This window comes from Phaenicophaeus curvirostris, chromosome 4 (genome assembly GCF_032191515.1).
Source record: "Phaenicophaeus curvirostris isolate KB17595 chromosome 4, BPBGC_Pcur_1.0, whole genome shotgun sequence".
Classification (NCBI taxonomy): Eukaryota; Metazoa; Chordata; class Aves; order Cuculiformes; family Cuculidae; genus Phaenicophaeus; species Phaenicophaeus curvirostris.
This window is the reverse complement of record NC_091395.1, coordinates 60,005,329-60,028,757: the sequence shown is the minus strand read 5'-3', so window position 1 is coordinate 60,028,757 and position 23,429 is coordinate 60,005,329. Positions and strand designations below refer to the sequence as shown.

Here is a 23,429-nt window from a genome sequence, read left to right as displayed (position 1 = left end):
CATTAACATACCACAAGAAATCTTCAGACTTGAAAGACTTTTGCAAGCATCTGGGAAAAAACTTTTTGAAATAGGTTATATGATGGAGTTCATGTGTTAAAAATACGGGCTGTTTCAGAATAATATTTAAACATATTCACGAGAATATGTTCAAAGATTAGGGCAGTGCCTTCAGATCCCCTACTTCAAGAAATCTTTCTACCCACACAAATTTTTCACTACTGCTTCAGACTTCTGTGATAGTCAGTCAATCTGCCACATGCAGGATTATAAAGTTGGAAGTTGAGACATTTTGCACAACGCTGAGTTTTGTAGATACTGCTGGAAGGGAGGGAGAGGTATGCAAATTGCGGGAAGCAAAGGCAATCTATGGAGATCCTTTTCTGAAGAAGGGAAGATTTATAACTTGTGAGCAATTAGCAGTGGTTTATTATCATATATTTTCAAATTAATTACATTATTTAAAATCTGACTGACCTACAAAATTGCTCTAAGTTCACAGTAGGTCTGCAGCTGCAGTGTGTGAGGTATATAACTATGACAGATTTTTTTGGATGAACAAAAGAAATACTTATAATCTGCTCCAGCTTGAAGTAGAACAAAGCATAAATTCCCTAAATTATGGCATTCTCAGCATTTTCCAGAATTTCTTTTAAGCTAACTGCTGTTAAGTTCAATACATCTTGGTCTTTTGTCTCAGAGTACTGTCTGTGGTACCATCTATTTCTAAATAAAAAGCCTACTTATTTAGGATAACATAGGAAAAAGGTGTTTTCAAAACCCAAGTACCCAACCATGCAATAAATCAAAAATCCCAACAACACTGTAAAAGGACACAGGCAAAACCTCAAGTAATACATTTGCAAGTCGACTTGAAAAAAAAAAAATTTAATTTTGGGTGATTATTATTTTTTGTTAAGGTATTTTTCTCTCAGTTCCTGGTATTTTACATTAGGTCTCTCAGTCAACCAGCATTATGAAACCTACTCAAAATGCAACTTCATAACACTTCTCCATCCACCACACCCTTCCTCAAAAATGATTTCTTTATGAAGTAAACTAATACCAAGATTGCACCTGCAGAAGTTATCACTAATAATGAGGAAATTGAGAAAGCATAAACTACAATGCAGAACTTCAAATGAAATCTTGACTGGTTTCATTCAAAGTGATGAGGCTTCTTTCCCAAAAGAGGACGTGACAGAGATTTCACCCTTGCACATTAGAACTTTTGCAATTATACATAGAGAACATCACACTGCTATATATGAAAAAATACTTGAGACCCTAGAGGTTCAAACTACCTCACAGGCAACAAAGACACAGACCTTATATCTGGAATTCTTTTCCATTAAAAAAGAAAATAATTTAAAACTACTCATCAGGTTGATGAACAACACTGATTCAATAATTTAAAGAGAAATATTTCAGAAACACGAACTGCTGGTGTGGCAGCAGGAGTAGGGATGTGATCATGCCCCTGTACTCGGTACTAGTGAGGCTGCATCTCGAATGTTCAGTTCTGGGTCTATCACTACAAAGACACTGATGTGCAGCAGCACGTGCAGAGATAGGCAACGAAGGTGGTGAAGGGTCTGGAGCCTAAGTCTTACGAGAAGCTGTTGAGGGAACTGAGACTGTTTATAATCTATAGAAGAGGAGGCTGAGAGGAGACCTTATTCCTTTCTACAGCCACCTGAAGGGAGGTTGTAGTGAGGTGAGTGTTGGCCTCTTCTATCGAGTAACTAGCAATAGGATGAAAGGAAATGGCCTCAGGTTGCACCAGGGAAGGTTGGACTTGATGATCTTGGAGGTCTTTTGCAACCTTAATGATTCTATGATTCTATGAAACCTATGTTTTCTCATTCATGTTTCCATTTTAGCTTTGTTATGACATCTTCAAGCTAAAAGCTCCTCATAAAATAATTTTCTTTTAGATTCTATTTGCATAAATAGGTGAACATCCTTTTAATCTGCTCCCTTTGTCTCATGTTGTTTAGCATAATTTTGATATTTTTGACTATCGTTTTCTTCAATTTATTCTAATTCCCATTTTATTTTACATATATTTCCAATAGAAGTTAATGGAACATTATTAACCAGCATTCAAAAATGCTAATTCATCTTCCCTGGTTATTAAGGTTCCCTATTAATCTCATAATAACAAAGCAGTCCTGAATAAAGCTTTCAAATCATTCTTCTACTTCTGTGTATGGATTTTGTCCAACAGTCACCTGTAACTGGTGCTCCGTCTTTGGATACTGATAAGCACCATTGTTGGATGTTTAGTGATGAGCAAAGTCTTTCTATATATAGTTTGGTCCTATATTTCAGAATTTTATCCCATGAAATCAAAGTAAAAACTGAAGAAGACGGTAAAAATTCTATGGTAACATTAGAACTGATGAGGAAAACTTTAACATGTCATCAGGGAGACTGAGATGAGATGTCATTAGAGTAGTTTGTTCACTATGCTTCCTTCATTACACACCGTAGTATAATTAAGCAGCACAATTTTTTTATGGATTTATGCAAAGTAAACAGTGCTGTAAATTCTCTTCTCTCAAGAGTCTACCTTGTACTATTTCTTAAATAAAAATTCTATCTTTGTGCTACAAGAAAATAGTTAAGACATGAAAATTCATTACAGTGGACATAGATCAGTGCATCACCATTTGAAAATTGTTTCATTAGGAGATCGTTGAAAAGAAATGCACAAGCATTTTTAGGGGGTTCATATAACAGTCTTGCAAGACAGATATTCCTGTTCTTAACATGACAAAGCAAAAGCTTTTTTTCTCATTTACCTTGTCTGAAATAGTTTGAAGTGCCAGGAAAAACAAAAAAAACCCCCAAAACACAGACAACTCCTTTCTTTCTGCCCGCTGCTGCTTTTTAACAAGAATTTATAAATACATTGAGATAACAAAGCCCAGTTTACTCAGTTGGTAGCATACTCCCGAGTGCTAAAGTCATTCTTTATCAAAAGACTTCCAGCGTGCACAGTGTGCCCTAAACTCTTAGTAATGTGTCCCTGCAGGGAACAGCACAGTGACTGTTCCATTGCGACTGCAAGGCGGGAGCACAATTAAAATGCCTACGTGATAAGACTCATTTTTGTACTTAGTCAAATTCACAGTAAAGCAGAGACAGCTCTGCAGTCGCAGCACTAAAATCATCTCATGAAATCATACAAGAGTGCAGAAGAGATGAGCGTAGTATGTCGCCTGCTTAGGAAGGAGCCCATGATAGTATGAGAATAAGTCTCGGAAGGGCTGAAAGAACAAGCAGTGAGACTCATGCCTACAGCTCTTGGTGCTCTGGCAAAAAGCAGGATGCCAGTGTAGTGATGGGGTCCTCAATCACTGGGTCTGCTCACACTTTCATTATAAGATTTGGAAAAGAAATGGAACCAAGTGTAAAAGCACAATGCACTGAGTGCTGAAAGACAGGGTTCAAATTACATATTGGCTGAATTACCTTAATTACTCACTATGATAAATCAGCATTCTACTGCCCACTCCCGATGAAATCCCAAAACAAACTTATTCAAAGATATCTGATGAACTACAGATCCTTAAATGCATCTAATCACTGTATTAGACAAGGGCAAATGTAACACCTAGATACACACTGACAACAGTTCATCTTCTGATGCTTCATACAAGTTTCTCAACATTTGTTGATTTGCCACGTCCTTTGCTTGGAAGATGTTGATTTAAGAGTACTGACAGAAGACAGAAAGCTTGATTTTCTTAGCTGACTGCAGTAATGTCTGTGAGTTGGTAAATGGACATCCATGGAACAGTTCTGGGAAACATCAAGTTCACTCATATGGGTCTCACTCACTTTATTGAAATGATAAAAACTCCCATTTTTTTTTGTTACCTAATTGTATTGACTCACTCTGGGTTAATATATGTATCAGCCTTGTTTCATATCAAAATGCTTCAACACGTGCTCCACAGCTATGTTGAGAGATCCAGTTGCACAACTTGCTTTAGAGACAATTTTGCTGATGTGCAGCTGATGGCTTAGTTTACTTTATACAACAGGATATATTACAGCAATATGGATTTTGCACTTCTGTTTCTTTTCTCAGAGCAGCTGGAAATTATTTATTCCCTTTCATGCTTTCTCATGAATAGCTGCAGTTCTTACATAATATACTTTAATCTTCACTTTCAGAAAATACAAAAATATTTCTGTGACTCAGAGGTGGCCTTAACATACAAGTGTAGTTTCTCATTCATTTATTTCACCATGTATTAAGCTAATAAAAATCTGAGTGACACAAAAAACATCATGGGTCTTTCAGAAGTTTACATCAGTACAACTAAAGATTAAATATAACTAAGCCAGAATTTTAATAGTTTGGTTTTACTTGTAATTTTGTTCCTTTTCTTTCAAAATTAATTTACCAAAACCTTCACATATTCCCATTTCTTTTTTTACAAGCACGAGGGTTTTTTCAGTCTTACAAACTTTACCTGAAAAAGGTTTCAGATGCTGAAGCCCTCATGATGAAAAATATTCTCTTGCTAGAAATCCCATCTAAGGGAAAAGATGCAAGGAAGTTTCACTTGATAATTCTTTTCAGTTCTTCATATCACTTTCAGCAAAAACTGTGTCAGGAAGTTTGAAAATAAAAACTGACAGCCTTTTTTAGAACAACAATTCACAGTCTCTGAAGGAAACAGATTTCAGGGTAGATGCTGAAGGGCCATGTGAATCTGTTTTTCCACATTATACCACACAAAGCATCTCAGAAAAAGCACCACTCTATTCACTGAAGACATGAAGCACCTCTCGCTTTCAAGCTCAGAAATTCTAAAGACTAGAATTAGAGAACTATGACTTTTAAATTCCTCAGCCCACCTAACTGTCATGTATTGCTGGCCCAAAAGGTGTTTGAGCAACCCATTGATCAGTACCTGAAGTGCCCAGCCAACCCTCTGTGCAGCACAGCAAAGCGGCATAGAGGCAGTCGCCACACTCCCATGCTTGCAAGGATGGGACCTGGAGCAAGGCAGAGGTCCTCAGCAGCAACTTGTATCAGAGGCAGGCAGATACCTGGGATTTGTAACTGCTGCAGCCTCCTGTTTTTTATCCTCCACTGCTTTTCTGCCAAAATCTTCAAGTTCCTCTGAACTTAATTAAGCAGCACGTATTAGAATTGGCAACATGTATGTAGACAACCTGCTCCACAGTTTAAAATCCTATTACATGAATATTGCTAACTATGAACAAAACAAAAAAAATATATATACTGTCTTCCACTTGGGAAACTGGAAGCAAAATGTCTTGTGAAAATTCACATTAAATAATGGTAACAGTAATTCAAGATTTTGGCTTCATTTTTGTGACTTCGTTTTTGTGACTTAGAAGAAACAAAAATTAAACAATCAAAACAGACTAGAGGAAAATGTACAACTAGAAAAAAGAAATAGTCAAATCAACATCGATAATTCAGGAACATTTCCCTAACTATTATTCAACCTCAAGTTGTGAAGAGACCATCCGAGAGACAGAGAGACAGTTGTTCCATATGCCCATTTAAAAAATCCAAATTTTCAGTATCACTCATTCATAAAGCTATGCAGAACTGACTATATAGAGAAAAGTACACAGAATTACAGGATCGGTTTTATTAAAGGAAGAACAACTTTTGCATTTGAAGTTCAACACTTTTTTTTGTCTCTAGTAGTTCTTCCCAAGACTGAGAAAAAAATTAATCAACTGCTTAAATAATTTCATTTGCCATATTTAAGATCACTGTGCACAGCTGAAATACGAAGTGCTTTTAAGTTTTGTACGCTAAATCTGAGAAGGAAAAGAGGAAAAATACAGTTAAAGTAAGTGCAAGAATTAAGAGCTAATCGTCTCAATATTCTCTTTCATATAATCTCTTAACCGTAAAAAAAAAAAAGTTCTTCTGGAATACTTACCTACTACCACTAACTAGTCTATTACATTCCCATAAAATATTTTAATTAATCTCTAGGTTCTTAAGCATTCATTTTTAAACTTACCACAGCTTAACTGCAAAACTTTATAAAGGGATAACTCTGACATATTGCTGTCAAGGTTAAGAGCTTTGTATTCAAAGCCCAAAAGCTAGATCCCATCTTACGCTAACTTCTGTAGAAAGCATCACCTGAAGAGTAAAAATTCCATTACATCACCCTGATTTCCAAGAATTATTCCATATAACTACAACACATACACCTAAAACTGAAGACTTAAGCTGATTTTTTTTTTTATTATATTAACTGTGGAATCCACAAAACACACTGAACCTAGCCTGAAATTTAAGAACTGCCTCATGAAATTGTTGTTGTAAAATGTGGTAGGAAAGGGAACGAGGCAGGAAACTTGTCCAGTGAGACATTCAGTATCTCCCTCTCTTCCTGAACTGGGTCATGATAACGGGCACCTCCTTTAGGGTGATTTGATCAACCCATAACAGAGCCAATGCAGAACATTGGTTCTCCATGTGGTTGGGATCTATTCTGACAAGCTCTCTGCTGAAGGTGAACATCACTAAGTGGTATGATGATGATACTTGTTCTTAGGACAGATACAGAACTCTTTATTCAGTCACTTCATTAGAAGTAGTTTAAACACCAGGTCTACCCTCTGCCAGTCGAATTCACGCAGCAGCAGAAAAGACTTAGGACCACAAAGAGGTATTAACAGGGAGCCTGTGATATTTACATGCCTGGCTGTATGACAGATTAAGAAGTGGAATGAATTCTTTTCCATACTAGCAGATTTTAGAAGTAGGAACATTCTCCTCAGACATGGAGGACACATTTCAGACCTCTTCAGGCTAAGCAGAGTCAGCAACACAAACCATCTTCTTTTCTGGCAGACAGCCTAACCAATATATGTTTATATACCTCATATTTCCAGAGTACTCATCTAATGAATTTACGTCTCAATTAAATGTGCTGCTTTGGAAAGCATTCATATTAAACTAATGTCTCAAACAAGAGGAGGACACACTGGTAGGCAGGTGAACTGTGACAAAGAAGTACTGTTGTGAGCCCTTTGATCCCTCTCTGCTAGTTCCTCCCGTACCTTCAGGTCCATGCTCAGATGGTATCTTCCTCTTGGCAGCAGGCTATAAAATATTTCTGTGCACAAACAGGCAAACCTTAAGACTAAAGAATTATTTCTGGTAATCCGGTTTCTCAAAGAAAGTACCAGCAAGAAGTACATCCTACATTCATAAATACTTTTTTTTTTTAACTAAGAAAAATCTCAAGCCCAAAATCAGTGTTGTTTTACACAAATGTCATCAATCTCTAGGTTAAAAAACTAAAAACCAATCGATAGCTCAATCTACACAAACCTAGAAGATTAATTCTGGTTTTTGGAATGCAATTTCAGAGTCAGAGTTGTCCTCTTCCTTATTTCTTTGTCACTAGGACTTTGAATCTGTACTGGAAAATCTAGCCTCCTTTATGGCATTTAACATGCCATGTTGGGCTTTTAGTATAAACATGCCTGAAAAGGACATACTTGTGAAAATCTACCACGGAAGTCAATGACAGTTTTATTTCGATCATCTCTTTAATCCCCATGCTTTATCCCCATGCAGCAGTTAAGAAAAATTTCTTAGTCAATTGTTTTCTCCATTTCAAATTAATTTTCAATCTATTTCTTAAAACCCGCAATGATTGATCTTGTTATTTCTAATACACAAATTCACATTGCAACTAAAAAATTGAAACCTCCTCATGCAGTGTTTCAAAGACTGGGCACTTCCAACACACCTCAAGAGGCAGCAGGCAATAAAGTAGGAATTGGTACAACATTTGAAAAACCCTATCTTCAAGTATTTGAATCAGTTTTAGTTGTGGAAATATATCAATTTAATATATAGCAGAAATTATGGAAGTTGAAAAACTTCGTTTAAGAGATCTTTTCACTACATTTCACTACATTTTGCTGTCAGAGCAACAAAGCCACCCCAAAATTTTTCACAGAAAGGGTCATGGGGCACTGGAACAGGCTGCTCAGGGAGGTGGTTGAGTCACCATCCCTGGAGGTATTTAAAATACAGGCGGATGAGGTGCTGAGGGGCATGGTTTAGTGGTTGATAGGAATGGTTGGACTCGATGATCCTGTGGGTCTTTTCCTACCTAGTGATTCTGTGAACTTGTTAAAAAAAAAAAAAAAAAAGGAAGAGATTTGCATGTATTCAGGCACAGATTGCCACTAAAAACCTATTGTGAAGATATATGCAGCATTTGCCTTCAAGTAAGCGGGCAGTTTCATCAATATCGGTCACAGCTGAGTTGAACATTAATCACAGGTCCTTGTTTATGTACTAGCTCGGACAGCTATACGAGATAATTTTTATTTTAAATATTGAGATTCACCACAGAACAGGTCTGCAGCATTGTAAGTGGTTATGAACCATTAACAGTAAAACCAGTAAATCAACAGTGACTTCTTTGCTGGGCCCATAGCTAGTAAACCCAGCCTCCCTCCTAGTTCACTTTCTCTTGTTTTCTAATCAGTGTAGTCACACCAGCTGCAGCAGAGCTTGTACCAATCTCTACTGATGTAAATGAAATCTATATTCAATATGCCTACCCATACAGAAAGGAGAAATTGATTAGATTCAGTGCATGTGCTTTCAACAATATGTAGTTCCAACTTATTAAGCATAATTTAAACATTAAACAACACCTGGAAAAGAAACCAGGGGCCAAATTGTGTCAATTAAGAATTTACATTCTCTTCACCATTGTGCTCCTTAGTATATTTCAAAGATAACTGGTCACTCAAGCAAGCAGATTTTCTACTTGTAAAAGGCTAAATAAGCACACTTGTTTGGTTTTGATAGCTATCCTACATTTTTCAAATGCTCAAAATGGAAAGTTATATTTGAATTTGTATTTTAAAGATACTGCTGTTTCTAAAACTTTTAACTAGGCTTCCTCATTCATCTTCATCAATTTTCAACTAATTAGCAACATAATGAATTACACATTAGATTTTGCAGAGGAAACAGTAACTAGCATTGCAACAGTTGAGGCTAATGTGCAGACTGGGCTATGCAAGAAGTGAACAGGAGAGCTCTACCTCCCTTAGCAGTTCAGTTATTATCATATTGTATTGATCCTATTTGCTACATCATTTGAAAAGGACAAGGTCTATTAACCTAATAGTAGTAGTAAGATACTGTTGCCTGTAGTGAAAATGAACTGAAAATCTCCCAGGAAGCGTCTCACTTTTTAAGAGTCCCTAAGAGTGTGTGTGTTGGGGGTGGGGGTTGTTTGCTTATTTCCTTTAGGGAAACAGTTTCATACCACTCTACTTGGCTTTCCAGCATTGAGAATGTGCTTCTTAATTATAAATAAAATAACTTCTTTTAGTAGTAACATAAGAATCAGCATCCACAACAGTTCTTGAAAATGGTTTTGAATTATGAGATTAAAAATCTTGCAGTACAAAAGTCAGTCTGAAAATTATTGTAGTGTGCATCAGTTCATAGATAGGAAAGGAAAAGCTTGCATAACTTTTTGAAAAAGGAATATTGGTGTTCCTTTCTAACGCAGCTTCCTTCTTGCATCGTATACTATTTAATTTCTGTAACAACTCACAGAGGCAAGAAGCCAGCATTTCAGAGAAATCCGAATTGATACCACTCACAAAAACAGAACCATGAAAGGCTAGGAGTAGTACAGAAAAAAGATCAGGGAAATTCTGTATAACTAGACACTTAAAGTTATGAAAAAGCTGTACCAGAATTGCACATTACAAACATCTATAAAGTACTTGTAGCCAATGTTTATGCTGCAATAGTTATAGCATTACAACTTCAAATCTGATAAACTGCATGCATCAATACTTTAAATTACTGAAGAGTCAACTTTGCTTTCAAATATTTCCATCAGTGCCCAAACTGGGAAAAAAAACCAAACCAAAACAAAAACAAAACAGCAGAAACTTTCAGACTATTTGTAGTAAAACAAATGGCCTTTAATACTCAGAGTTCATGTTAGCATAACTGGTTGTTGTCTGCTGATGCCTGACTCGTGTATCTGCTTGATTTTTCCAATGGAAAAAAACAACAACTTTAACCCTAGAAAGAAGCACAATTATATTCATAAATGCAGAATGACATTGTGTAAGCCATCATATTTGTCAGCCACTGGGAATAGCTACAGAAAATGATGAATTGTAAGAAAAGTATATTTTCCGAAGTGCTAGCAAGAAAACTATACTGTATGGTCAGTCTAGCATAGAAATCTTATCTGGTACTGTAGAATTTGTCCAAGGTTACAGAAAGAAATTATCTAAAGAAAGTTGACAGCCATTTACATTTCAGATTCTTTAAGGGCAAAAAGCACAAGCCTTAAAGTTTGCAGCAAGATACTGTAACATCATATTAACATTTTGCAGTTGATTTACATCCTAAGCAAACACACGTGTCGGAGAGAAAGAATGAAGTCAGATTGTCGGAGTGAAAATACAAAGATTAGTTCAAGAAAAAGCGAAAATACACAGAACGAGATCCTTGATCGGGTGGATGCCCTGCGTTGCTTTCAATGAACGCCGGCGAGCAGGTGAAGGCACACACCCCACGCTCCAATTTGGATTCGGGTGCGTAAAAGCTTGGAGAATCCCTCACGCCGTCCGACACTGCAAGGTAAGACTGGGTGTGCTACTGGGTTTGCTATGCCCAGACATAAAATAGTTCAGAACTGTTATTACTTACAGCATGAAAGGAATGACAATACAGAATAACGACAATACACAATAATGACAACAATAATAATACACAATAATGACAATACACACTGACAATACACCATAACGACTTCGGCAATTGTTGTCACGCCGCACAGCCCGGCGATAAAGAAAACCGCTGGTTACCTGCGTGAAGGGAACCTGTGATCAGCCTGAGGAGGTACTGGGCAAATTTCAGTATTTCCCGCTTGCAGCGCTTCCTGCAGCCGCTCATCTTAAGCGCCGAGGAGCCCTCCGGGAAGAGCGGGGAGAGTCGGGCGGGGAGAGCAGCCGCTGCCCGCACAGTCGCCGGGGCAGCCCGGGCCCGGCCCGCCCCGCGCCCCGCAGCCGCCCCGCGGCCGGGCCCGCCGGCACGCGCTGCCCGCGCCGGGGCTCCGCGCGGGGGGGAGGGGGGAGGGGGGCGGAGCCGCGGAGCCCTCCGCGAATCGGCGCCGCTCCGGTTCCATCCCGCCGGGGAGGGGAAAGGGGGAAACGCGCCCAGCAGCGAAGCCCCCGGCTGGCTGGAGAGCAGCGTCCCAGCACCTGCTGGGGGCGGGGGGGGGAGGGGGAGCTCGAGCCCTGCCAGAGGGCACGGGAGAGAAGGGACAAACCCCGAGCTGCCCCGTCTCTACAGACTGCTGCCCTGGGACACCCGAGAAGTTCGTAGGATCATAGAATCGCTAGGTTGGAAAAGACCCACTGGATCATCGAGTCCAACCATTCCTATCAATCACTACACCATGCCCCTCAGCACCTCATCCACCCGTCCTTTAAACACCTCCAGGGAAGGTGACTCAACCACCTCCCTATTCCAGTGCCCAATGACCCTTTCTGTGAAAAATTTTTTCCTAATGTCCAGCCTAAATCTCCCCTGGCGGAGCTTGAGGCCATTCCCTCTTGTCCTGTCCCCTGTCACTTGGGAGAAGAGGCCAGCACCCTCCTTTCCACAACCTCCTTTCAGGTAGTTATAGAGAGCAATGAGGTCTCCCCCCAGCCTCCTCTTCTCCAGGCTAAACAACCCCAGCTCTCTCAGCTGGCATTGACACGGTTATAGAATCACCAGGTTGGAAAAGACCTCCGAGATCATCGAGTCCAACCAAACATTAACATCTTGTGGTTAGACTCTCTCCCAAGAAAGTCTCTCTAGGAAGCTGCATGCATTTGCTGAATTGTAAAATAAAAACATCATTGCCTTTGCTTCGAAGACTTTGTCTTTTTCAATATTTTACCAGTGAATGAGTGTTTCTCACACTTGCTATTCCATCACTACAAGGGCACAGGTTGCCCAGGGAAGTTGTCAGTGTCCCATCCCTGAAGGTGTCCAAGGCCGGGTTGGATGGGACCCTGGGCAGCCTGGTCTAGTGGGAGGTGTCCCTGCCCACTGCAGGGGGCGGAACTGGACGATCTTTAAGGTCCCTTCCAACCTAAACTATTCTATGTTTCTGTTATAAATTCATTATTTCCCATCTTGTATGAGGAGTGTTTCCTGTTAATAAAAATAATCTGCTAAAGTCTTTGTCCATGGCCAACAAGCCTAAAGAGTATGCTGAATTGCCCTTGGAATACTTCTCTGTACTACATAAACACAGAAAACAACTCTATCGCATTAGATGGTGATTCAACATGTAATGCCTAATACAGTTAAAAGAAGACAAAGAACCCATTAAGGAAAAGCTTAACAGAAGAAAATCACTGTGTGATCTAATTTTAATGACAGCATTGACCATAAAACATTTTAAAAATTACAATAAACACAAATGCACATCTTCAAGCTATTCCTTATATTAGGCACTGAGCAGAGATAAATACATTATAGACACAACACATCAAAGGATTATCAAAGTTGCAGCTACGTGACATAGTTTCTGTGCCTGTTACCTAAACCATAAGCATGCTGTCATGCTTCCAGTGAGATTGCAGTGTTATGGAAAGAATCAAAATGAAATAGCTCTCAGAAGCCCCCAGTTTAGTCTGAGTAGGAACTGGGCAAATGTCAGTATTTCATGTTTACACTTCTTACAGCCACTCATCTAAGCAGTAACTCTTTTTCTGAAAAGAGACAGAAAACATTGCCAAGGAGAGTTTGAAAACAACAAGAGAAAACAAAAACAAAAACCAACCAAAAAATTCTGAGGCATTACAGATCACAGTCTGCATAGTTTGTCTTTCAAGTTTCTAAACACCTTTGGTGTCTGAAAAAGAAATTCTTTAAATAGCTGGTAGAGGCAAAGCGATACTGAAAACAGAAGTGTTTATCTCCTTTAGAAAAGGACAGAAGAGGCCAATGTAAATGGTTCTCAGATAGAATCCTTGACCTTCTTAATCCTTTGACATTTTTAATTGCTTTATACAAATTTCACTAGCAGTGTATTACTTGATAATGAAGAACGGAAATACTGGTTTTCTACAGCCTTATATAAGCACATATCACCAACACCATGTTTTGTCATTGATTTTTGCCCCCTTAAAACTAAGCAACATAATTTCTGACACTTTTACATTTCAATACAACAATAACAGTAATTGCTACCTTAGGAAAGTGATGCTGAGATCCTAATTGTAGTTCTAAAAGCTTCAGGAAACCGGTTTAACTAAGAAGCTTTTAACAAACAGTGCAGTAGTCTGATAGAATCAGATCCAAATCTACCTCCCAACATTTCTGTGTTCAGCACAAAAGGCTGACTAATCTTGGGACTAAAGTTACTTATCCATTATCAGAAGTGCAGATCAGGGAAAAGCGGACAGGAAAATTACAGAGTAAATCTGCAATAAAACCACCATTTGTTGACAAATATATTAAAGTGAAACAATATGAAAGACATAGAAAATCAGCTTCTATGTAATGGTCATTTTTTTTTAATTGATGGGGCACGTGAGAGTCCTCAGTCAGAAACAATCTCTTTGCTATGAAGTATATAAATACTTTTTTATATATATAAGCTATGTCCATCCCTAATACTGCAGTAGCTTTAGTCTCACACTACAAAAGACAAAACTATGCAAATCATGTAGTTAAGAGCTGGTCAGTATTAGGTATGTAATCAGTGTTTCTTTTCTTCTTCCTGTGTTTGAGTAGATTTCAGCAAATGACAAAACACTCAAAACCAAAGCAGAAATCAATTAAAGCAATATGACAATACATTTTAAAAATAAAAAAAAACCCTGATTTTTAGATTGCATAGTTTCTGGGACAATCTAGTCTAATCTTTCTTCCAAAAAATCTTAACCGGCCTGCCTCAGAACAGAACATTGTGATGGCCTGACATAAAATAATAAATAATAATTAATCAGTTTCTTCTTAAGAGAGAAAGTTACTAAATAAAGATTATTTAATAATAAAATAAAACAAAATCATTTCCTAAAGTACTCAAGAAGAAATTAAATTTTCCTATCACCACATTAAGTAACAATGGCAAAAACTGAGCTTGCAGAAAGCACAGCATAGTGGTTTAAGGAGAAAAAAAGCCATCTCAAATATTTGATGAGAAGAAGAAACCTCTGCAACAAGGATGGCAGTGCACGTCAGGTATAAATCTGCCAGTCTGGTAACAAAAAAGCAATAGCGCAAATTGAAGTGACATATCAGAGTGCAAATTGATCAGCTTTTTGCAGATTATTTGCCTTGTATATTTTTCAGTTGCATGTCATTTCAACCTTCTTCCAGTTTCAAAGACCAAAGTCTCCTCCTGAACTAGCCTGTATTATTGACTAAGAGCAAACTGGAATCTCATAACAATAACAAAATCAACCCAATTAGACACTTCCGCCTCATCAGGAAGTATGTCAACCAAGAACACCTCAAAAATCTGTGTATACAGTTCCCTTGCTGTTGACTCCAGAGGTTTGTGAGGGCTTTTGCAAGCTGAATTTCACAACTGAACATTTTCATCAGAGAATTTCTAACCTCCTTATTTCAGAGAGCTGGCATAATATTTACAAACTAAGAGCATGGCAAGAAATAACAGATGAGTAGACCCAAACAAATTCGTGAACATAAGGCAATCATGAGATGTTTACAATCAGCATAATAAAGAGCTTCCATAAGTGGATGACTATCATCAGATATCCTTTTGCTTGCTCCTTGTCTGTCATAAGATTAACAGGACTCTCAAATCACAATCCCTAATTTATTTAATAGCTCCTCTCTGGACTTTGACTTCTTGATTCTATAGAACTTTGTACCAAAGTGTCCAAAGTTGGCCACTATTATTCTAAAGTGGATGCAGCAAGATAAGAGTCCTTCATCATAGAAATCACTGGAAACTGCACAACTATTTCCAGATTATTCATCATGTTTATGAAAAAACAGCCACCACTTTAAGCCACAGCTAGTGAATCACAACAAAAATTCTCCTGCACCTCAATTGCCCAAATTTAGTCTTGGATATTAACACAAACCAGCGATAGTTATATGTTAGAATGTGAGCTAGGGAAATTGAGATGCAGATAATATGTTCCCTTCCTAACTGATATATAAATTTTCACAGTATAAAACAATTATTGCTCATTGGTGTCCGTCCTGAATGTTACAGCAACAAGGAACCCAGAACAGCTTCTGCCTCATCCACTCCATATTAAAATGGATGTCCATGTGGGAGGTGGACATGATTTGTTTTGTCTTGTGTGGGAACAGTAACTTCCACAGAGCCCAGGGCAGATAGTGAGGGGACTGCCAATGTCCTTGGTTATGAAGGCAGACTTCTTTATTTTTTAATATTTTTTAAAACCATAGCACAACTAAAAAGTTTCTAGTAGCCCAGTCATTACTTATCCAAATACATGCAGTGTTTCTTTATATAGAACACAATATAGTAAAAAATCATTATCCTGACCTATGTCACTGAAAATTAATACAGTCTTCCTGCTTTTGTCTATAGTATTTAAATTCTCCTGAAAGCTTGCTAAGAATAATATCCTCAAAATCAAACAGTTCTATTGCTGTGCTTAAAATAGTACTTCAAAGAAATGACTGCTAACTCATGCTGTTTGCATAATGTCAACAAATTACACATGTGCTCCGTTTTGATAGTTAATACCTGCATAAAATAAATTACTTTCATTGCTGTTATAGTTCCAGACCCCATAGGTTCAAACAATTTTCTATTACATTTATGGAGCTTAATAAAACACAGTGGCTTAGCCCACCAGAACATAAAACCTTTGGCCAGTGTTAAAAAAAAAACACTTAAACCTTTTGTCTCTATTCTTTCTAACTTCCCTGTAACTAGCTGCTCTGTCAAAATGTCTTCTTTTTACCCACTCAGTGTCCTTGAAGCTTACCCCAAGGATTCATTTTCACACAACACACTAAAATGATACTGCAGACAGTCAACTAGGAGCTTTGGCTGCCTCAACCTCCTACACAATCCTCACCTGCCTAATTAAATATTCATCACTCCAGAATGTTGCAGTGTCAAACCCTACCAACTTCCCAGCTGGACCTTCCACAGCCAGCTTGTGGTTTGTGCTGGAGAATAAACATGACTACGACTTAACCTGCTGAAACACAAAATGGCATAATGCAGTTTTCATGTTGCACATTAATTTCTGTGCATGGACTGTAAAATTCTCACTGCAGAAGCTGGAGTACTATCTTTTAACTTTCAATATAAATTGAATAACTGTATGCAAAAGCTAACTATAAAACCTGCATGAGAAGTATTATTAATAATCTTACTACAGAACAATTTTCTTCCTTATTATACACAACCATTTTGTATGTACAGTCATATCTTCCAACTTAAAGACCAAACCAAAGCTGATTATTATAATATAAATCAAAAAAGATTGAAATATACTACTATCAACAAGTATGTGAGATTTCTATAGTGTGTGGCTCTGGACTCCTATCTTAGTTTCACATACCCCCATTTATAAAAAATTTGCATTGTGCTTCCAAGGCAAAATAATTAATTAATACCAAACTTTGCCCCTCTATGGAAAGAATATCTGGAGTTATTGTAACTCATTTTACTTGTAGCAGACTATGCACATATTTACATCAATATTTAGTGCAAGAAAAAGATGAACTGAAAAATTCAGGAGTCCATTTCCCTGTTACAGAAACCATTGCCTTAAATAGTCTATAGGTTCCACAGATCTTTTGAGATTTGATACAACTAAAGCATACTCATATCATATCCATACACCATAAGAATATTAACTACATTTATTTGTTAAAGAAAAAAATGTAAAAGAAATTGTGTGCAAACACCTTTTATTTATGCACACTAGGTGTGCAGCATTCTTAAAGATGGAATAGTCATTGCACTAAATCAGCTATGACAATTTTGTAAGCATAATGAATGCATATGTTCACTAAGTAAAACTATTCACAAGAAGTATGCTTTTGCTATGTGTATATGTAGCAACACATATGTATGTGTATATAATTACATAAAATATTCATTTGGATTAAAAAAAGTGATTTTGTAGATTGAATAGTTTATTCAGTCATCTGTGAGAAAGTTTTCACCCCTTGGATTTACCATAAATGGTCAAAACTTACATTTAATCTTTTGAGTCAAGGGCTTCCCCACAGTTTACAGAGATTTTTCTTCCACCTGGCATTTTCTGCTATACCAGAACAATCAGGGATGCTGTAAAGGTTGCAGAAGTGGCTTGATGGCCTGATTAAACTAAAAATTAAGACTTAATAGTACAAGTCCTTAAGCCTTCACATTGTTAATCTGTAACACTTTGGGGTGAATATGCTGCAGCTAGTACATTAGGGAGGAGAGAGACAGAAGACATGCTATACACCAAACAGTTTTTCAAAGCCTATGTCGTGGTTGTAGTAATTTTGAAACAGCTGTCCATCATCCAAAATTTGATTCTGTTAATTATTTTACATGATGCACCAGTGTTGAAAGCAAGTTAAATTACCACACTGCTAGGGCTGTGGTGTCTGTCTTTTCCCTTCTAGCAGGGTTCTGCAGATACAGAGAAGAAAAACAGTCTGACAGCATTCCTGTAGGATCATTTAGTAATGCCCTTTGGAGAACACAAGCAGTTATTTGTATATTCCAGGTTTTCCAGAGCTGCTGAGATTATAACACTGGCCCATAGATCTTGCTCCCACATAATACAGATGATTAATTCTCCCAACATATGCAAAATCTAACTCCGACAGACAGGAAAATAATTTAAGATAGACTTAGAACTGATCTGATCATATCTATGATCTGCTAAACCCGAGCTAAATCTTGTTCAAAGGTTTCTCTATAGAACAGAATATATGCTCAAAACTCTGCTACTCTAAACCAAACAGAATTTTCTTCACTCTGGACCGTTATTTTCATTATAAGCAAATTAAAAAAAAAATCCAAAAATTATTTATTATAATATCTGATCAACTGGAAATTCATCTACATTCCACGCGATGCATAAAGCCTGAAGAAGCTACCCACTGTGTGCTTCAGGTAGGAAACAGTATAAATAGGACAGCAGCATCCCCACTTACCACTGCTGGCCCTGTAAAGGAAACATCTAAGGCTCAATTACAGTCTTGAAGTTACATACTATATACAGCTAGTAGATTTTGGTGTCTTTATACAATATCTATTCAGTATCATCATTTGTCTTCCTACCTACACGTTTTTGCAGCCATTCATACCATCAATTCTCCAAGAAATATGGCCACAGCTACTCACAGTTTCAGGCAAGACTCTCTCATCTGTCCTTCTAATACTACTTCAAATCGAACCCCAAGGACCACAGATAGAAGGAAGCAGAGTCAAAGTAAATATAGGACAATAAAAGCACGATAATAGAGCAACCAGGGAATTCATTCTTATATGTGACCCACAGGCCTTCATGAAAGACAGAATTTTTGATTTCCAGCTGGGAGCACTCCACAGGAAGCCAAGCACTTGGGACCATATGCTTGAGAACTCAGGAAACTGTATAAGTTGATTATGAAATCACTGCAGTCTTTCAGTGAAAACAGTCTCTAAGAGATCTGATCAAACAAAGGCCTTAAGCATAAATCCAAATACTTGTCCAACTCTGTAGCCTGAGGAAGCAAAGTAGCTTTTATTATGAACTCTGCTATTATGAAGTTGCAAGACAGTGATAATGATGATAACCTGTATGTGGTCTAGGCAGGCAACAGAAAATTTCATTCTTTGGCTGTAAATGAATTTCCAGCTCTGAAGCCTTGAACAAGAAGTTAACTGCAAGGCTGGTAAGGAGCCTTTCTCCCATCTGTACAGAACAGTACAAAGAACAGCAATTTTTATATAATACACACATACTTCTTATATAATCAGCACTGATGCTCAGGAACATCAGTACCATAGGGGAATACCACTACTTGATTCCCTTTATGTGAGGAGAAGGAATACTACTACAAGAAAACAACTCCTTAATACTAGAAGAATGATGGTAAACTTTTAAGGTCTTATACAGTATGGAGTGAATAAGAATATTAGATCTATTTAAGCCCTGAAGACATTTCTTAGTTCATACCAGTTGCTCTGTGTGCCTGGATACAGAACTTCAGTCACCAAGCAGAAATCATGTTTTACATTACATAAGTTATGATCTCAAACTTCTCCCCCGTTAGAATAGGGCAGCTACCTCTACTGCAGAGACTGTATTAAAAATGGAAGAGATAAGCTCTTCAGTCAAAAAGAATTCCATTAGAGTTATCTTATTTCCAAAGAACTATATTGAGAAAAAAAATACCTCTACAATTTCCAATACGCAGGTAACTTGTCAGATGTAAGCATCTTAACAGCAAAGATGCCCTTAGCGGTTTTGGTCAATAACGAATTTATGGCACGTCAGAGTTTTTATTCTTGTCTTTTGATTAAACTAGGTATTTCCACACTCCTCAACATCAAGTTGCTTCTGATTCATTTTTGATTCATCATTCACATTTTTCCAACACTATTTTATATTATCATCACTCAGACTCCCCCATACGATATCTTCAGAGATAATTCAGATAGATCACATTTTAATAGTTTACCTCTTGTTTTCCACCCTATGAAAGAGAATAAATAGAAGATGGAGGTACGTGGGTAATAGATGTTTTAACCAGTTGATTTTCTCTGAAGCCAAACATTTATCTGAAAATACCTATAGGATTTCCTCATCTTTCTAATACTAATGGTTCTAAATAATGCATTGTTTTGTCTTCCCCAGGAACATTCCATCTTTCAAGAGACATAGTAAGGGGGGGGGAAAACTCACCAAAACCCGCAGGAGTGGTCTGTGTGGCAGCCTGCCTTGAAATGATTTATAGAAGTAGAATGGAATCAATAGGAGAACACCTTATTTTAAAACATCCTATGGTCTTGGGGAAGATTACGATACTATCTAGCAGGACGATACCTCAGCAAAATTATTCCTGAAGGTCTCTAGTCATGAAATTTGTTGCACTATGTGACATTATTATTATTGCTATTGGGGTAACATTTTTTTTTCTTCTGTTGATATTATTAATATTTTAATTAAGCTAAAAATAAACTCTTGGCTCTGTAAACATACGGATCAGGTATATGGCATGTTCCCTTTCTTCTTCATAGAAATATTTCATGCATAACACCTTCTCTTATTAGAAGAATCTGTTTGCAGTTTGCTTTCCTTTCAGTGGCTTTTTTCAGGAAGGTGTTTTCATAGTCTAACCCCTGTCATCATTTAGGGGCACTGCCAATTCCTAAACTTGCTTAGCAGTATAAAAAGAATTTCCCAGAACTGCACCCACTCTGAACTTGCAGTTTACACTGGTCACCAGAGCACACATACTTGTCCACAGACAACAAAGGCTGCAAGTAGTAGAACAATTTTTACTTTAAATCATGCAAGACATTCCTGCATCTTAAGTAATTAAGGTACGTGCATAGGGGAAACACACAGTTTCTATACCACTCCTTATTTTTTTCAGGGTAAATTATTGGGTTGGGGCTTCCCTCTGCCTCATCCTGAACATCCTGTCCTGGTTTCTTTTCCACAAGATGGACTGTGAGAACAATTCCTACTCTTTACAACGTAGAGCTAGCTTATTTCTGTTGAAACATTCAGGTTTTATATACTTCTCCAAAGAGGAGTTGAAAAAGAAAGCATCTTTACCAGATAATCTGATGCATAGTTGTTACAATCCAATATTTAAACTAAAAAAATCCAACTCTTTTTTCCTTTTACAGCACTGCTTTATTTAAAAATGAGGTGATCAAATTTTAATGATCTTTTTTGTTTGCTTAAACCAAGTGCAAAAATTCCTTCCTTCACTTCCCTTGGGTTTGAAGGGTATCAACAATGTTAACCATTTTAAATAGCACGAACCTTTTGGTGATGAACATTCAGAACTTTTACTTTTAAAACAGATGATAGAAGTTGTAACAAAAATGCTACAAAAAAATCTAAGAATAAGCAATCTAATAATTAGGGCCAAGGCATTTTTCCAACAAAAAAAGTTAAGAACCCTTCGGAAAACAAAACTGAACCCTCAATATTCTCCTAGATTTTTTTTTCTATATGTGAAAAAACTTATGTAATCTGCATTTAAAGCTGAAATGGAAGGTAAAAGTCTAGCCATGATTATTAAGCCCTGTAAACATGTGCAGAATCTGGGAACTCTAAACAAAAAGTTCTATGAACTTTAAAAGGACACAATATGAGTACCGTTCTTATTGTCCTCCTCTGCCACTTTGAAGAAGAGACCATAAATTACTTCCTTCTTTTGGGGGTTATTTTGATAACTCAGTGGGAAGTCAAATGGTAGAATGATATCCAAAAGTTCATAATGAAAAAACCAAATAGTTTTACTTATCTGTAGAGCTGCATATGAAAGTGAGCTATGGAATAAAAACACTTGACAAGTTTTGGGAGGCGTTTGTAGCTTGGGTTGAATGTTTTTTCCCTTTTGCTCACAGGAGTATATGCAGTAGTATTAGCCTGAGGTGACATCCTACTAACAAGGAAATATTATGTGATAATTTGAGGGCAAAGTGGCATAGCTTCAGGATTACACTGAGAGCAGAAGTGGCAACCAGGAAAGCATGGCTGGAACAACCACAAGAGAGCTTCAGAAATGTCTGTTTTCTCCGAGAACGGTTCTCATTTTCATCATGATAGCATCCACCACTGGTCACATATTATTAGTCTTCATTGTGTTAATTGTCATTAAAAACTGCATCAGCTCAATCTGAGCTTCTGGAGGTCTGAAACCCTGTTTGATTGCTGTTGATCTCAACCCACAACACACTGCTTGTGCAGCCACTGGCTCCAAGGCACAGACTGAGATGTTTGCCAACATCTCATGCAGAAACTTGTGGGGAAACAAACGACCAAAAAGAAATCACATTCTGCTCATGCTGTAACTAGAGAGAAAGGTCCAATATTTAAGCATATTACATCAAGAAGATAGTTATTATTGAGATTATTTCTTCCAAAATCCCAGCAATGATTAGACCATCAGCCCCATTGTAAATACAAGCAGGCACTGAAGCATTGAGTTCAGGAGATAGAAATCTTGGCATCTGAGTCCAGAAAAATTAAATTGTGAACAGAGAACTGGAAAGGACTCTCTGGGATAGCCACTCTTAATTATGATGATGATGATGATGAGATCGATCTCTTCAGCCAAACCACTTGGCTTAACATGTTCCAGACTAATTTGGTATTACTGCCATACAGTTGAGACTTGCTCCTTGCTGCTGAATTTAAGCAGAGCACTCCTTACCCCTCTTTCAGCCCTCCTCATTTCTACCTCAGAGTTCAGCCCCAGACCCGTAGTGAAAGGGAGACAGGAGGAGACTATTCTGTTCTGCACGTCTACTCCCCATTCAGGCTATGACTGAAAACCTGTGGCCAGAAGTGAAAGAACCAGGATCTGCAGCAAATGGAGTACTTGATCTATGATACAGACCTATGAGACAACTGCATCAGCTTTTCTTCCTCCTCCCACCCTCTTCTTTTCAAGAGGGTTTCGATGAAGAAAAAAATGCACATTAAGAGCATGGAGGACTCTATAAGATAGGAGGTTAAGTGTATCGTATTGCGTGACAGAATGGTCCCAAGCTACTGAAGCAGAGTATCATAATTGACAATATACCACGACTGACCCTAGAATTACTTCCCAGATGTGATATGTTAGAGATTATGCCAGCTTCAAAACAACAGAAATGAAGTTCAGGGCAAACATCACTTATTGAAATTGCAGAAGATAGATACATAAAAATTACTGTGAATTTTTTTATTTTCTCTTTTTCCAGTATGGGGGACAGGCCAAGTAGCAGGCATAACCAACAAAAAACTCAGCAATGATTACAAGACTGTGAACAATACAGACATGAAATACCAAGTCTTGGGAGACAGCCATGGAGATATAGAAGCACTCACTTCACCTACACTAGCTGTAGTATTTAAAAATTATGTGCAAAGGAGAGCAAGAAGTCCATGAAATGAGACAAGACAGTGAGCACTGCTTTGAAAGGAATGGCTTCATCTTGTATCTCATAGTGTTTTATCTTCTTCTGTCTAGGCTGCAGAAAAGGAAAGACACTTCTGCAGTTCAAAGTATTACTATTTTAGTTTCATTTTTCTAAACTGCAATAAAAACAATTTTATTTAAGCATGTAGTAGTCTAGCAGATCTTATATGTATTTCCAAAATTGAAAACTAAACAAGAATGCTGATGTGTAAACTTCGTGAAATTACATTCCAGCCTATGA

The 23,429-nt window shown here is 37.6% G+C and overlaps 1 protein-coding gene across 8 annotated transcripts in view; it reads right to left on the bottom strand.

Annotated features, from left to right (window-relative positions):
• Nucleotides 1–23,429, bottom strand: part of KCNIP4 (potassium voltage-gated channel interacting protein 4) — a 415,602-nt gene that overhangs the window by 297,418 nt on the left and 94,755 nt on the right. Inside the window, exon 1 of one of the 8 annotated variants that reach the window (XM_069856235.1) lies at nt 10,897–11,014. The exons of the other annotated variants lie outside the window; for them this stretch is intronic. Coding sequence (XP_069712336.1) covers nt 10,897–10,984 — 88 coding nt within the window. The 5' untranslated portion in view covers nt 10,985–11,014. Of the gene's footprint in view, nt 1–10,896; nt 11,015–23,429 lie in introns of those variants that run through there. 8 annotated transcript variants of the gene reach the window in all.